Below are 15,411 nucleotides of genomic sequence, written 5' to 3'. Positions count from 1 at the left end.
GCCCCATAATTGCCCTCCCCGGAAGCCTGTGTTTCAGACACAAGGAAGTGGATGGCGGCAAATGTTTTAATTTTAAACTCAGACAAAACAGAGATGCTAGTTCTAGGTCCCAAGAAACAAAGAGATATTATATTGGATCTGACAATTAATCATGATGGTTGTACAATAATCTCAAATAAAACTGTGAAGGACCTCAGCGTTACTCTGGACCATGATCTCTCTTTTGATGAACATATCAAGAATATTTCAAGAACAGCTTTTTTCCATCATCGTAACATTGGAAAAATAATAAACTTTCTGCTAAAATCTTGACTAGAACCAAAAACTTTGATCATAGTACTCCAGTGCTAGCCTGTCTACACTGGCTTCCTGTAAAGGCTGGGGCTGATTTCAAGGTTTTATTGCTAACCTACCTATTTTTCCAATTTGGTCCTGCCGTACATACCTACTCGTACGCTATGGTCACAAGACGCAGGCCTCCTTACTGTCCCTAGACTTTCTAAGCAAACAGCTTGAGGCAGGACTCAATTTTTATAGAATGGTCTGCCTATCTATGTGAGAGACGCAGACTTGGTCTCGACCTTTAACCTTTCTGGCGGATGTTCCGCTAGTGACCCACCTCGACAACATCCGGTTGAAATACAGAAATTGAAATACAGAAATAGTCATAATAAACATTCATAAAAAATACAAGTGTTATACATCGGTTTAAAGATTAACCTTTTGTTAATCCAGCCGCTTTGTCAGATTTCAAAATGGCTTTAAGGCGAAAGCATACCATGCGATTATCTGAGGACAGCGCCTCGCTTACAAAAGCATACAAACATTTTACAACCAAGTAAAGGAATTACAAAAGTCAGAAATAGCGCTAAAATTAATCACTTATCTTTGAAGATCTTCATATGGTTGCAGTGACAAGAGTCCCAGCTCCACAATAAATGTTTGTTTTGTTCGATAAAGTCCCTCTTTAAAACCCCAAAACTCTATTTGTTGGCGCTTTTTGTTCAGTAATCCACTGGCTCCAAGGCGGTCAAAACATGCAGACAAATACATCCTAATAGTACCGGTAAAGTTTGTCGAAACATGTCAAACGATGTTTAGAATTAATCCTCAGGTTGTCAATTGTCTAAATAATCGATAATATTTCAACTGGACAATAGCGTATTTAATAGAAAGGAAAAACAACGAAGGGCGCGCAATCGTTCACGCGGGCAAACCAGCTCTGCATTCTTCCTCAGTCCACTGACAAAAAGGGTCTCATTCTTCTTTATTTTTCAGAAAATAAGCCTGAAACAATGTCTAAAGACTGTTGACATCTAGTGGAAGTCATAGGAACTGCAATCTGGGTCCTAACCCATTAGATACTGTATAGGCATTCAATTGAAAATACCCACATCAAAACAATCCCACTTCCTGGATGGATTTTCCTCAGGTTTTTGCCTGTCATATCAGTTCTGTTATACTCACAGACATTATTTTAACAGTTTTGCATATTCTAGCTTCTGGGCCTGAGTAACAGGCAGTTTACTTTGGGCACGCTTCTCATCCAGACGTCGAAATACTGCCCCCAAGCCATAAGAAGTTTTCAGTCTTTCAGTAGGTCCTATAATTGAGTGTAGTCTGGCCCAGGGGTGTGAAGGTGAACGGAAAGGTACTGTAGCGACGAACCGCCCTTGTTGTCTCTGTCTGGCCAGTTCCCCTCTCTCCACTGGGATTCTCTGCCTCTACCCTATTACGGGGGCTGAGTCACTGGCTTACTGGTGCTCTTCCATGCCGTCCCTAGGAGGGGTGCGTCACTTGAGTGGGTTGAGTCACTGACGTGTCCTTCCTGTCTGGGTTGGCGCCCCCCTCGGGTTCGTGCCGTAGAGGAGTTCTTTGTGGGCTAGACTCGGCCTTGTCTAAGGGTAGTAAGTTGGTGGTTGAAGATATCCCTCTAGTGGTGTGGGGGCTGTGCTTTGGCAAAGTGGGTGGAGTTATATCCTGCCTGTTTGGCCCTGTCCGGGGTTATTGCCGGACAGGGCCACAGTGTCTCCCGGCCCCTCCTGTCTCAGCCTCCAGTATTTATGCTGCAATAGTTTGTGTCGGGGGGCGAGGGTCAGTCTGTTATATCTGGAGTATTTCTCCTTTCTCATCCAGTGTCCTGTGTGAATTTAAGTATGCTCCCTCTAATTCTCTCTCTTTCTCTTTCTCGCTTTCTTGTCTCGGGGGACGTGACCCCTAGGACCATGCCCCGGGACTACCTGGCCTGATGACTCCTTGCTATCCCCAGTCCACCTGGTCATGCTGCTGCTCCAGTTTCAACTGTTCTGCCTGGACTCTCTCTACTGCACCTGCTGTCTCTAATTCTGAATGATCGGCTATGTAAAGCTAACTTACATTTACTCCTTAGGTGCTTACCTGTTGCACCCTCTACAACCACTGTTATTATTATTTTTATCTGACTCTGCTGGTCATCTATACACATTTGAACATCTTGGCCATATTCTGTTATAATCCCCACACGGCACAGCCAGAAGAGGACTGGCCACCCCTCAGAGCCTGGTTCCTCTCTAGGTTTCTTCCTAGGTTCTAGCCTTTCTAGGGAGTAATTCCTAGCCACCGTGCTTCTACATCTGCATTGCTTGCTGTTTAGGCTTTTAGGCTGGGTTTCTGTACAGCACTTTGTGACATTGGCTGATGTAAAAAAACAAAGGCTTTATAAATAAATGTGATTGATTGATTGATTGATACTGGCTGTCTTTGACAGTATTGGTTGAATTAGTTCACAGTCTTGTTGTGCATACCAGAATATGTTTTATCACTGACAGTTCCAGAAGAATCTGATTAACATCAGATTCAGAATATTTCCCACACCTCCAAGCTCTGTCCACATGGCACCAAAATAATGTTGTCTCAACTGGAAAAAAGGCAGCACTACAGATTGATTGCCTATCTATCTGGAGCTCCAGCTCATTCTCAATCCTTGCTGGAAGTTCGATCAGATAGCACCCCATCTGTGGCTCCTTGCCTAGAGGTACTCTGTATTTTCAGCCCAATGATGCCCATCACCCTTAGACATGTCTTAGATTACAGCAAAAAGAGCCTCAGGCCTTTTTCATACTGAAAGTCTAATCCACCACCCCTTGTTTTCTATTTCTCCTTAGCCTCTGGGATCTCCTCGCCCCCCTCAACTCCTCCAACACAGTCCGTCAAGCAGCCGCCGGCGTTCCTGCTGGAGGCCTATCGGAGCGAGCCGGAGAGGCCGGAGGCACGGATGCGCTCCTACTCTTCCCCGCCAGACACCGGGCAACGCTTCAGTCTACCCTGCATCAAACCACCCATGACTCCCTCCGCCCCCATTGCTACCTCACAATCACAACCAGTGAGTACTACCCCACTGCTAAAACACCCCTAAAGGGTTTCCATTGAAATAGGGTGCAACTGAACAGTCTAACTCATATTCCTCTTCTTCAACTGCACTGATCTGACAACACAGGATAGTTGAAAGCAATACGGCAATGGTTGGTTTTCACTTCTCCTCTCAGATGAGTGCAGATGAGGATAGGAAGCCAACTGAAGACTATTGATTCACCTATGAAGTCAGCCCTGGTGGTTGTCCCCTCCTGTTATGCATGGATGGAAAGCAACAACTCACGGCACAATGCATTTTTCCCCGCATGTGACCTAATTTTCTGTGTAGGCCTATGTACTGACATGTACAGTGCATTCGGAAAGTATTGAGACAACTTCCCTTTTATCACATTTTGTTATGTTACAACCTTAATTCTAAAATGCATTTACATGCAATCTACACACAATAGCCCATAATGACAAAGCGAAAACAGGTTTTTAGAAATGTCTGAATACCTTATTTACATAAGTATTCAGGCACCTATGAGACTCGAAATTGAGCTCAGGTGCATCCTGTTCCCATTGATCTTCCTTGAAAGGTTTCTACACCTTGACTGGAGTCTAACTGTGGTAAATTCAATTGGTTAGACAGGATTTGGAAAGGCACCTGTCTATATAAGGTCCCGCAGATCTGACAGTGCATGTCAGAGCAAAAACCAAGCCATGAGGTCGAAGGAATTTTCTGTAGAGCTCCGAGACAGGATTGTTTCGAGGCACAGATCTGGGTACCAAATAGGGCTATCTTCTGTATACCACCGCTACCTTGTCACAACACAACTGATTGTCTCAAACACACTAAGAAGGAAAGAAATTCCACAAATTAACTTAATGCACATCTGTTAATTGAAATGCATTCCAGGTGAGAGAATGCCAAGAGTGTGCAAAGCTGTGAAGGCAAAGGGTGGCTACTTTGAAGAATCTCAAATATATTTTGATTTGTTTACATGATTCCATATGATTTATTTCATAATTTTGAAATCTTCACTATTCTACTATTCTACTATTCTATTCTTCTAATAGTAAAAATAAAGAAAAACTCTGAAATGTGTAGGTGTGTCCAAACTTGACTGGTACAATATATACAAAATAAAATTTACACACAAAAAAAGAATGGCAAAATAATTGTTGTGTGTGTGTGCGCACCTCTATCAGTTAGTTACACATACAGTGCATTCATAAAGTTTTCAGACATCTTGACTTTTTCCACATTTTGTTACGTTACTCATTTCAATATTGATTAAAATGTTGATTTTTTCACATCTACACAAAATACCATAATCACAAAGTAAAAGCAGGTTTTTCGAAATTTATGCAAATGTACTTTTAAATCACATAACTATTCAGACCCTTTACTCAGTACTTTGTTGAAGCACCTTTGGGCGATTACAGCCTTGATTCTACTTGGGTATGAAGCTACAAGCTTGGCACACCTGTATTTTCTCCCATTCTTCTCTGCAGATCCTCTCAAGCTTTTTCAGGTTGAATGGGGAGCGTCGCTGCACAGCTATTTTTAGGTCTCTCCAGAGATGTTTGATCAGGTTCAAGTCCGGGCTCTGGCTGGACCACTCAAGGACATTCAGAGACATGTCCCAAAGCTACTGTGTTGTCTTGGCCGTGTGCTTAGGGTTGTTGTCCTGTTGGATGGTGAACCTTCGCTCTAGTCTGAGGTCCTGAGAAGGTTTTCATCAAGGAACTCTCTGTTCATCTTTCCCTCGATCCTGACTAGTCTCCCCGTCCCTGCCGCTGAAAAACATCCCCACAGCATGATGCTGCCACCACCATGCTTCACCGTAGGGATATTGCCTAGTTTCCTCCAGATGTGACGCTTGACATTCAGGCCGAGGAGTTCAATCTTGGTTTCAGCAGACTAGAGAATCTTGTTTCTCATGGTCGGAGAGTCCTTTGGGTGCCTTTTGGCAAACTCCAAGTGGGCTGTCATGTGCCTTATTCGTAAAAGACCAAGTCCATATTATGGCAAGGACAGCTCAAATAAGCAAAGAGAAAAAACAGTCCATCATTACTTTAAGACATGAAGGTCAGTCAGTCCAGAAAATTTCAAGAACTTTGACGGTTTCCTCAAGTGCAGTCGCAAAAACCATCGAGCGCTATGATGAAATTGGCTCTCATGAGGACAACCACAGGAAAGGAAGACCCAGAGTTACCTCTGCTGCAGGGGATAAGTTAATTATCCTCAGTTACCTGACTGAGGATACCAGAAATTGCAGCACAATAAATGCTTCAGAGTTCAAGTAACAGACACATCTCAACATGAACTGTTCAGAGGAGACTACCTGAATTAGGCCTCCATGGTCAAATTGCTGGACATTAGACTAGTGGAAATCTGTCATTTGGTCTGATGAGGCCCAATTGGAGATGTTTGGTTCCAACCACCTTGCCTTTGTGAGACGCCGAGTAGGTGAACCGAGGATCTCCCCATGTGTGGTTCCCACCGTGAAGCATGGAGGAAGAGATGTGATGGTGTGGGGGTGGTGCTGGTGACACTGTCAGTGATTTATTTTGAATTCAAGGCCGACTTAAACCAGCATGACTACCACAGTATTCTGCAGTGATACGCCATCCCATCTGGTTTGCACTTAGTGGGACTATCATTTGTTTTTCAAAAGGACAATGACCCAACACACCTCCAGGCTGTGTAAGGGCTATTTGACCAAGAAGGGGAGTGATTGAGTGCTGCATCAGTCAACCAGGCCTCCACAATCACCCGACCTTAACCCAATTGAGATGGTTTGGGATGAGTTGGACCGCAGAGTGAAGGAAAAGCAGCCAACAAGTGCTCAGCATATGTGGGAACTCCCCCAAGACTGTTGGAAAAGCATTCTAGGTGAAGCTGGTTGAGAGAATGCCAAGAGTGTGCAAAGCTGTCAACAACTTTGAAGAATCTGAAATCTAAAATATATTTTGATTCATCACTTTTTTGTTTACCTCATGATTCCATATTTCATAGTTTTGATGTCTTCACTATTATTCTAGAATGTAGAAAATAATGTTTTTAAATGTAAATTGTAAAGTATTTTTGTCAGTAATGCATTTTTTGTTATGTATCAGACAGGAAGACTAGCTGCCGCCTTATTGTGCATCCCATCTGTGAATGCAGTATAGTGGCAAGACCTGGGTCAAATATGGAGGTCAAATTCTTTCAACCTAGAGTTGCCTTGGAATTTGAAAAACTGTCAATGGAAACCTGTTAGCTTCTATAGTGGCAGGAAGATGCTGAATTGTATTCAGAATGGTTTGGGCAAACCTCCTAAGGAACTGAAAGCAGGGGGTATCTAATACATACAGTCTAGTCCATAGCTAGGTTAAGACAGGTTAAACCAGGGGTACTCAACTCTTACCCTATGAGGTCTGGAGCCTGCTGGTTTTCTGTTCTACCTGATAATTAATTGGACACACCATGTGTCCCTGGTCCAAATCAGTCCCTGATTAGAGGGAAACAATGAAAAATGCAGTGGAACTGGCTTAGAGGTCCAGAGTTCAGTTTGAGGGGGTTAAACTCTGCTCAATAGTCCTAATCTGATTTGTGCTGCTGGCTTTCTCTCACTCTCATTTATTTATTCACTCACCCCTCTCTATCTTTCAAATGTGCTGTTTTCACGTTTGGTCCCTTGAGAAAGTCAGAATGTCCAAGGGCAAAATTTACTTGTCGTCTCCCGCATAGGCCATCTCTGCAGGGTTTAATGGCTTTACTCAGCAGATGTTAATGGCAAGCCAACATCACTCCTCAGAGGGCTGAAGACTGTGGTCTCAGTTTCATGACAAGTTTATCATCTCAGTTTCCCCCAATTTACACACACGTGCGCACAGGCACACAGACATTGGTTTCTGAGCGCAGAGTGCTTGTTGTATGATGGCGCCCATATAGGGTTAAAACTTGCTACAGCTGTACAATATGACTTCAGAAATGTTTATTCTGGACTGTGTAGTGAAGTCGTTTGTGCTTTGTACAGTTAGGCTAAGCACTGGAGTTGTGTGCGGGCATGACTCCATAGAAAGCTGAGGCTCAGTAAGGTACAAAGAGCATTTTGTTCATCCTCCAGCAGTTTTAATTGGTTATTTAACTTGAATTAAATTGTTTTGTCCCCGTGAAATTGCCTCTCAGAAATCCTCACAAGGGTTTGGTGTCCCTCTATCTCTGCCAAGTGATTCACCGGTTTTACATAGCCAGTGGAGAGACACTAGCCTGCTCCCAGATCAGTTTGTACTATCTTGCAAACTTCTATGGTCATTGTCATGCTGTTTGCCGTGGCAATGACAATGGCAGTTGGCTCAAACAGATCTGGGACCAGGCTAGAGAGACTAGATGACAACCACAATGCTCAACACCTTCTAGAGATATCTGAAAAGTCTCATCTCTATCTTTCTCTCCTCCTATAGATAACTTTCCACATTCCACACATCACTGTTTTAATATTACACTGACAGGTCCAGCACCAAAGTTTTGATTGATCATGGCACATTCTACATCGTGAAGTGTGAGTCTGAAGAATGTGTTGTCATCTACATACAATTTAATGAATCGCTGCATTAACATTGCCTCCTTGGTAGATTCATTTGTAAACGGGAAGACACTCCGTTCAGCTTTGCCTTGAAATTAAACAAGAACGTGAAAAATGTAAACAATGTGAAATGTTTTCAATCATTTCCACATATCATTTGATTTGGGTGAAACACTGGAGATGAGTACAAGTAAATGACTCATGCTCCACATCCACACCTTTACTCTGAGCTGTTCAAAAATAACTACAAGAGACATAATTTGTTCTGATAGACATAACCAAACATTTCAAAAGCAGTTACAGCTCTTACTAAATATTCACATCAAAGTTTGACTTCTTACGATGTTAAATGTTTTAGGTCATTTGTTTTCCTCTAAAACAGTTCTCATGGTTTGTTCTCCAATGAGTTCTGGTGAAGTTGGGGCAGTTTGTTTTGCTCACCAGAGCTTCTGTTTGTCTGCCACGCCCAATGAGTCATCCCAGAGGAATTTGGTTATGATGGCCTAACCCCCCCTCTCCTCCAACCCAGATGTTCCGCACATTTCTGCATGCCACCTACTGCACCTCTGCCAAAACAAACCAGACTAATCAGAATTGACTGGCCCTCTAATGTATAATTGTTCCTTCATACATCCACTCTCGCCTAGCGCTTTTCAGCTTCCTATGATAGCTGCAGACCATGGGCTGTTCATGTTCATAGGATAAATCGTTTTGGAGCACTAATATTAATATTTTGAAGCATTTTTTGTCCCTCTAACATGAACAGTGTGCAATGAGCTTAGATTGTGTTTGAAAAAGTTTGTTCCCATTTGGAGATAATGAACTTGACCCATTGAACACCTGTGAAGCCATAAGGTTGTACTTCCCACAATGCCCTCTGTTGGGTATGCTTCAGGTGAGAGCAATGATTGTGTGTAGTCCTGTGTTGTTTTTACAGGGGTTTCACAGAGCCACACATGAAAGGATCCACTGCGTGTATGAGTTCAGCCAGGCATGTTCACTTGCAGACACAAATCCCTACCTCGTCCTCTGTGTAAATCATACAAGACATTTAAGAGGTGTGGCTCTTCCAGCTTCTGCATTTGATCACATATAGAGGTATGCAAAGCTATAGTTTTTAGCATATACAAAGAGTTCTGAATGTCTGTATAGTAACTGATGGTTATCTTGCCCTGGTTGGCAGTACTCAACACTGCAAATTCATCCATTTAGTATGCACAGTTTTCCAACTTTTTAAAACATTACAAAGCACTATGGTGGTATTTCTGGAGACATATGGGCATGCCATGTAAACTAGTACAATTGAGTGTCCTAATTGTGGATCACAGTTGCTTTGGATTCATCACATGGGCCCATATACAGCCTGGTCGTCATCATTATAATCATCAATCGCTACCTGAGAAGTCAGGACACTTACGACTTTGCGCCGCTAAGCAACATCTGGTGTCAGCAAATGTCTTTAAAAAAATAAAGAAATATTATGGGTAATACAATGACTGATTGTGAACCAATTGCAGTGGCAAAATAAATATTCAGAACATGACAAAATTAACCATCTAATGATCCTTCAGTGTATTTAAATCAATAGACTTTATAGTGTAGCCTACGCATCACTAAAATGCAGAGTATATCATTGTTAAACTGATAACCCCGGAAACATATTTAGCATTATTTTGTAGTGTACGTACAGTGTAGCTTGTCTCTCCAATTAGGCAGTTTGGATTCGATGGATACACTCAGAGGCTTTTTGGAGTACCGGCGTGACGCGGCTTACAGAGCTTTACAACATCTTTCATCCCCCAAACACAAATGTGGAGCTCATTTAGAACATCCACTAATTTAAAGTTCTCTAAAATGTTGCAGGCGAGCACACTGTGTAGAAGCGTAAGCGCAAACCGGAACAAACGTGTCGTTCACTGCAATTGCAGCAAATTGGAATGTTCCACTTTTACCTGAATAGGGGATTGGTATTTTCCTCTCATATTTTACGTCTCGGGCTCAGGACTAAAGTACTGGATGTAGGCTACCTGAGAATGCGGTCTAGTTTAGTAAAATACGGCTACGCTAATATTTTTACCAACACAGAGCAAGAAAGGAAATACACGCTTTAGGAAAATTACAGGAGCCTTTTGTGCGATCAACGTTTGTACTGTGTTTCTCGTTTTCGTGTTGGCACCCCACTGCACAAGAGGGGAGTTTCTCACACCCAGCGACTGTCAAATCAGTAGCAGTTGGGAAGTCTAGTTGCAACGTGGGAAGGCTACATTTTAGGAGCAGCTAATTGACTATCCTTTACTTCTTGTCTACAGGTCGACAGTTTAGTTGAAACCATGCTGAAGAAACTTGAGCTAGAAGATGAAGGTAAGCTCTTTGGAACTGTTTTTTTAACTAGTAGACGTGCAAATCCATTCGTAACCTTTTGCCAGCTGACAAGGTAATGCATCGGCCAAATAGTTATCAGAATGATGTATGATATACTGAACAAAAATATTCACGCAACATGTAAAGTGTTTCTCCCATGTTTCATGAGCTGAAACTGAAACTATCCTATATATTTTCCAAACGCACAAAAAGTTTCTCTCAAATTGTGAACAAATTTGACAATAAAAGGCCACTCTAAAATGTACAGTTTTGTCAAACAACACAATGCCACAGATGTCTCAAGTTGAGGGAGCATGCAATTGGCATGTTGACTGCTGTCAACCAGAGCTGTTGCCAGATCATTTAATGTTAATTTCTTCACCATAAGGTGCCTCCAATGTTGTTTTAGAGAATTTGGCAGTATATCCAACCGGCCTCATAACTGCAGACCACGTATGGCGTTGTGTGTGTGTGTGCGAGTGGTGGGGTTATGGTGTGGGCAGGCATAAAATACGGACAAGAAACGCAATTGCCTTTTATCAATGGCAATTTGAATGCACAGAGATACCGTGACGAGATCCTGAGACCCATTATCGTTTGCCATTCATCCGCCACCATCACCTCATGTTTCAGCATAATAATGCATGGCCCCATTTCGCAAGGTTCTGTAGACAATTCCTGGAAGCTGAAAAGGTCCCATTTATTTCCATGGCCTGCATACTCACCAGACATGTCACCCAATGAGCATGTTTGGGATGCTCTGGATCGACGTGTTCAACAGCGTGTTTCAGTTCCCGCCAATATCCAGCAACTTCGCACAGCCATTGAAAAGGAGTGAGACAACATTCCACAGGTATCTGTGACCAACAGATGCACATCTGCATTCAGTCATGTGCAATACATAGATTAGGGCCTAATTTATTTATCCTTGTGACTCAGTAAAATCTTTCATATTGTTGTATGTTTTTGCGTTATGTTTTTGTTCAGTGTAGATTTGATGATTTCTATGTAATTAGCCCTAAACTATAGTTTACCTATTCAAGTTTAGCCCATTGATGATTGAATCTTCCAATCACTTTAAAAGTAGGCCTTTAAGTCACGTCATCTACGCATTTAGTGGTCAATTAATTTTCCGGCAGCCCATGGATCATATTTTATTCTTGTGGTGTAGCCTAATATTAAAACCATATAATGTTAACCCATTTTTTTGTGCATGCATAGGCTACATGTGCTGCATTGTGAATATATCAAAGGTGGAACCGAGCTGTATACCAGCTATGTAGCCCATATTTATATCCATGTATAGAAGCTTTACTGGATGGGCAGGGACGTCATTGTGATCATGAAGGGGATTCCGTCCCTGGTGGGTGGGTGGGGCCTAGTTCGCTGTCATCCCTGCTAATCTGTTGGCTGCCTCCAGCCACAATGTGATGTTCAGCTTTGCAGCAATCTCAAATACAGCGCTGCAGCATGCATAGACCAGTGTTTCCTCATTTGTCCACTGGATGGCGAGTCATGCCCGTTCTATACTTCACGTCTCTATCTGCAACTGTTCTGAACTAAGAACAATCCATGGATTTTTCACGATTTGCCTTCATGAACTCTGGAGGAGTGCTTAGAATAGCCTGTCTTACATTATGCAGGATCATGTTCATTGACGTGGTTGTCTTCATACAGGGTGCCCTGTGTAGTGTTCTATGTGATCCGGATACGTCAGCGCTGAGGGTTTATCCTGTGCCAGCAGCTCTCATTCTGTGTTGCGTCACATTGCACAGCATGCATCGTACATGCAGCGCAGTCAGTAAACATGCTGTTTGCTTCACAGATCATGGTGTGTGGGGGGAGGGGGGTTGAGTTGACAGGTTGCGATATAGGAAATTATTGGATGAAAGTTCTGCTTGCTGGGCCCATTCATAGAGGTGCTGTTTAGTGGATGATTGCCTTAGTATAACTAAATTTCATACTAAATATACATTTCTGAAAAGAATACTTACATCAGAAAGAGATTGATAAACTTTGTCATTGTTCTCAAGTTTATCACGTTTCTGTAGATATGTGGCCAGAGTTTTAATATTTTACAGTGACAGTTGCAAAATAAACATACCAAGTTCTTAATAGACCATTCTAATGGAAATAGACTTGATATCTGACTCCATAAATGGATCAACATCAGACATCTCTCTCAATCCTATTTATACTGTATGTTTTTCCTCCCCGTGTTATATAAATTAAGCCACAAATATTAGCCTACCGGATGATTGGCTATGTGGGATAATAGGCAGACTACTACCTTTTTTCCACATTGGTCAAATATTAATCATTGAGGCTCTTCAAAATGGCTGATGGCTGGAGTGTCATTCCTGTGCTCAGTGGTTAATCTAAATGCTCAGAGCAGTTTTACTGGGAGATTGTTTGGGCCGCTTATTCGGTGTGTGTGATTGTGAGGCAATGGCTTTGGGCAGCAGCCATTTATATTTCAAAGCCTACCTTCAAACTCAGTGCCTCTTTGCTTGACATCATGGGAAAATCAAAAGAAATCAGCAAGACCTCAGAAATAAAAATTGTAGACCTCCACAAGTCTGTTTCATCCTTGGGAGCAATTTCCAAAAGCATGAAGGTACCACGTTCATCTGTACAAACAATAGTACGCAAGTATAAACACCATTGGACCATGCAGCCGTCATACCGCTCAGGAAGGAGACGCCTAGAGATTAAAGTACTTTGGTGCGAAAAGTGCAAATCAATCCCAGAACAACAGCAAAGGACCTTGTGAAGATGCTGTGGGAAACGGGTACAAAAGTATCTATAACCACAGGAAAACGTGTCCTATATCGACATAACCTGAAAGGCCGCTCAGCAAGGAAGAATCCACTGCTCCAAAACCTGCATAAAAAGCCAGACTACGTTTTGCAACTGCACATGGGAACAACGATTGTGCTTTTTGGAGAAATGTCCTCTGGTCTGATGAAACAAAAATAGAACTGTTTGGCCATAATGTCCATTGTTATGTTTGGAGGAAAAAGGGGAGGCTTGCAAGCTGAAGGACACCATCCCAACCGTGACGCATGGGGGTGGCAGTGTCATGTTGTGGGGGTGCTTTGCTGCAGGAGGGACTGGTGCATTTCACAAAATAGATGGCATCATGAGGGAGGAAAATTGTCGATATATTGAAGCAACATCTCAAGACATCAGTCAGGAAGTTAAAGCTTGGTCATAAATGGGTCTTCCAAATGGACAATGACCACAAGCATACTTCCAAAGTTGTCAAAATGGCTTAAGGACAACAATGTCAAGGTATTGGAGTGGCCATCACAAAGCCCTGACCTCAATCCTACAGAATTTGTAGGCAGAACTGCAAGCGTGTGCGAGCAAGGCCTACAAACCTGACTCGGTTACACCAGCTGTCAGGAGGAATGGGCCAAAATTCATCCAACTTATTTTGGGAAGCTTGTAGAAGGCCACCCAAAACGTTTGACCCAAGTTAAACAATTTAAAGGCAATGCTACCAAATACCAAGTGAGTGTATGTAACCTTCTGACCCACTGGGAATGTGATGAAAGAAATAAAAGCTGAAATAAATCATTCTCTCTACAATTATTCTGACATGTCACATTCTTAAAATCAAGCGGTGACCCTAACTGACCTAAGACAGGGAATTTTTACTAGGATTAAATGCCAGGAATTGTGAAATACCGAGTTTAAATGTATGTGACTAAGGTGTATGTAAACTTCTGACTTCAACTGTATACACCTGGGCTTTGACTATTGGCTAAGGTGTCGGCACAGTCCACGGAACTGATGGGGCTAAAGCCATGGGAGTGGAGCTGTCATTTGTATGCATTTACCCGATACACAGACCGGGAGTTGCAGCAGACGCAGGTGTACAGACAGTGCAGAAGTAAGATGGCAGCGTCGGTACAAATCACAGGCAGAATGTCTGGCAAAGTCCAGACGATGTAGACCAGAGTCTAGACTCATTACGGAGATATGTTGGTGTGGGGAGCATGGTTGCTCCATCCAACCACAGAATAAATGACTGCTCTGTTGTCTTGAGGGCTTAACAAAAGGCTGTTTTAGTTTATTTTTTACGGTGAGAATTAGCAGAGAGATTGAGTTTGAATAGTCAGTGTTTGAGACACCAGCTTTCTTAGTTTATTGAATATAACTTTTTAAATTCAAGTCCTTTTGAGAAGAAAGGTGATATCAGGCACTAAGGATATCACGCACAACGATGTGGAGGTTTTGAGAGATTTTGTATGAAAATGCTTGGGACTACTTCCCCATGTATACTGAAAGATAAACGCAACAATTTCGATGATTTTAGTGAGTTACAGTTCTTTGAAGAAAATCAGTCAATTGAAATAAATTCATTTGGCCCTAATCGATGGATTTCACATGACTGGGCAAGGGTGCAGCCATGGGTGTGCCTGGGAGGGCTGGCCCAGCCAATCATATTTTGTTTTTGTGTTTTCCCACGAAAGGGCTTTATTACAGAGAGAAATAATTATGTTTCATCATCTGTCTGGTAGGCTGGTCTCAGACGATCCTGCAGGTGAAGAAGCCGACAGGAGGTCCTGGGCTGGTGTGGTTACACATGATCTGCGGTTGTGAGGCCGGGTGGACAGCAACCTTGGTGGACATTCCTGCAGTCAGCATGCCAATTGCACGCTCCCTCAACTTGAGACATCTGTGGCGTTGTGTGACACAGATGCACATTTTAGTGGCTTTTTATTGTCCCCAGCATAAGGTGCACCTGTGTAATGATGATGCTGTTTAATCAGCTTCTTGGTATGCCACACCTCTCAGGTGGATTGATTATCTTGGCAAAGGAGAAATGCTCACTTACAGGGATGTAAACACATTTTGTGCAGAATATTTTTAGAGAAATACTCACAAAGCTTACGAGACACTTCTGGGGTCTTATTTCAGCTCATGAAACATGGGACCAACACTTTACATGTTGCGTTTTATATATGTTGTTTCAAAGAGATTATGCCAACAGATGTGCATAGGGCAAATCATGACTCAGTGAACCCCTTTTACCTTCTCATTACAGGTCAAAGCACAAATTGTTGTATGACTATTCCTGTTTTGGATACTTTTTGAATATTTTCCCGTAAGAAAGTATAATATATGCTTTACT

At 42.4% G+C, this 15,411-nt stretch overlaps 1 protein-coding gene across 3 annotated transcripts in view; it reads left to right on the top strand.

The window, feature by feature from the left end:
* Positions 1-15,411, top strand: part of LOC139420215 (protein kinase, AMP-activated, gamma 2 non-catalytic subunit a) — a 67,161-nt gene that overhangs the window by 20,436 nt on the left and 31,314 nt on the right. For all 3 annotated transcript variants that reach the window (XR_011635478.1, XM_071170061.1, XM_071170060.1), the window contains exons 2-3: positions 3,144-3,361; positions 10,217-10,268. Coding sequence is in view for 2 of the 3 variants with exons in the window: in XM_071170061.1 (XP_071026162.1) it covers positions 3,144-3,361; positions 10,217-10,268 (270 nt within the window). In the remaining variant the exon portion in view is untranslated. The remainder of the gene's footprint in view (positions 1-3,143; positions 3,362-10,216; positions 10,269-15,411) is intronic.

Source organism: Oncorhynchus clarkii, chromosome 11 (assembly GCF_045791955.1).
Source record: "Oncorhynchus clarkii lewisi isolate Uvic-CL-2024 chromosome 11, UVic_Ocla_1.0, whole genome shotgun sequence".
In the NCBI taxonomy this organism is placed as follows: Eukaryota; Metazoa; Chordata; class Actinopteri; order Salmoniformes; family Salmonidae; genus Oncorhynchus; species Oncorhynchus clarkii.
Note: the sequence above shows the minus strand (reverse complement) of the source record. Positions and strands in the feature narration are given on the sequence as shown.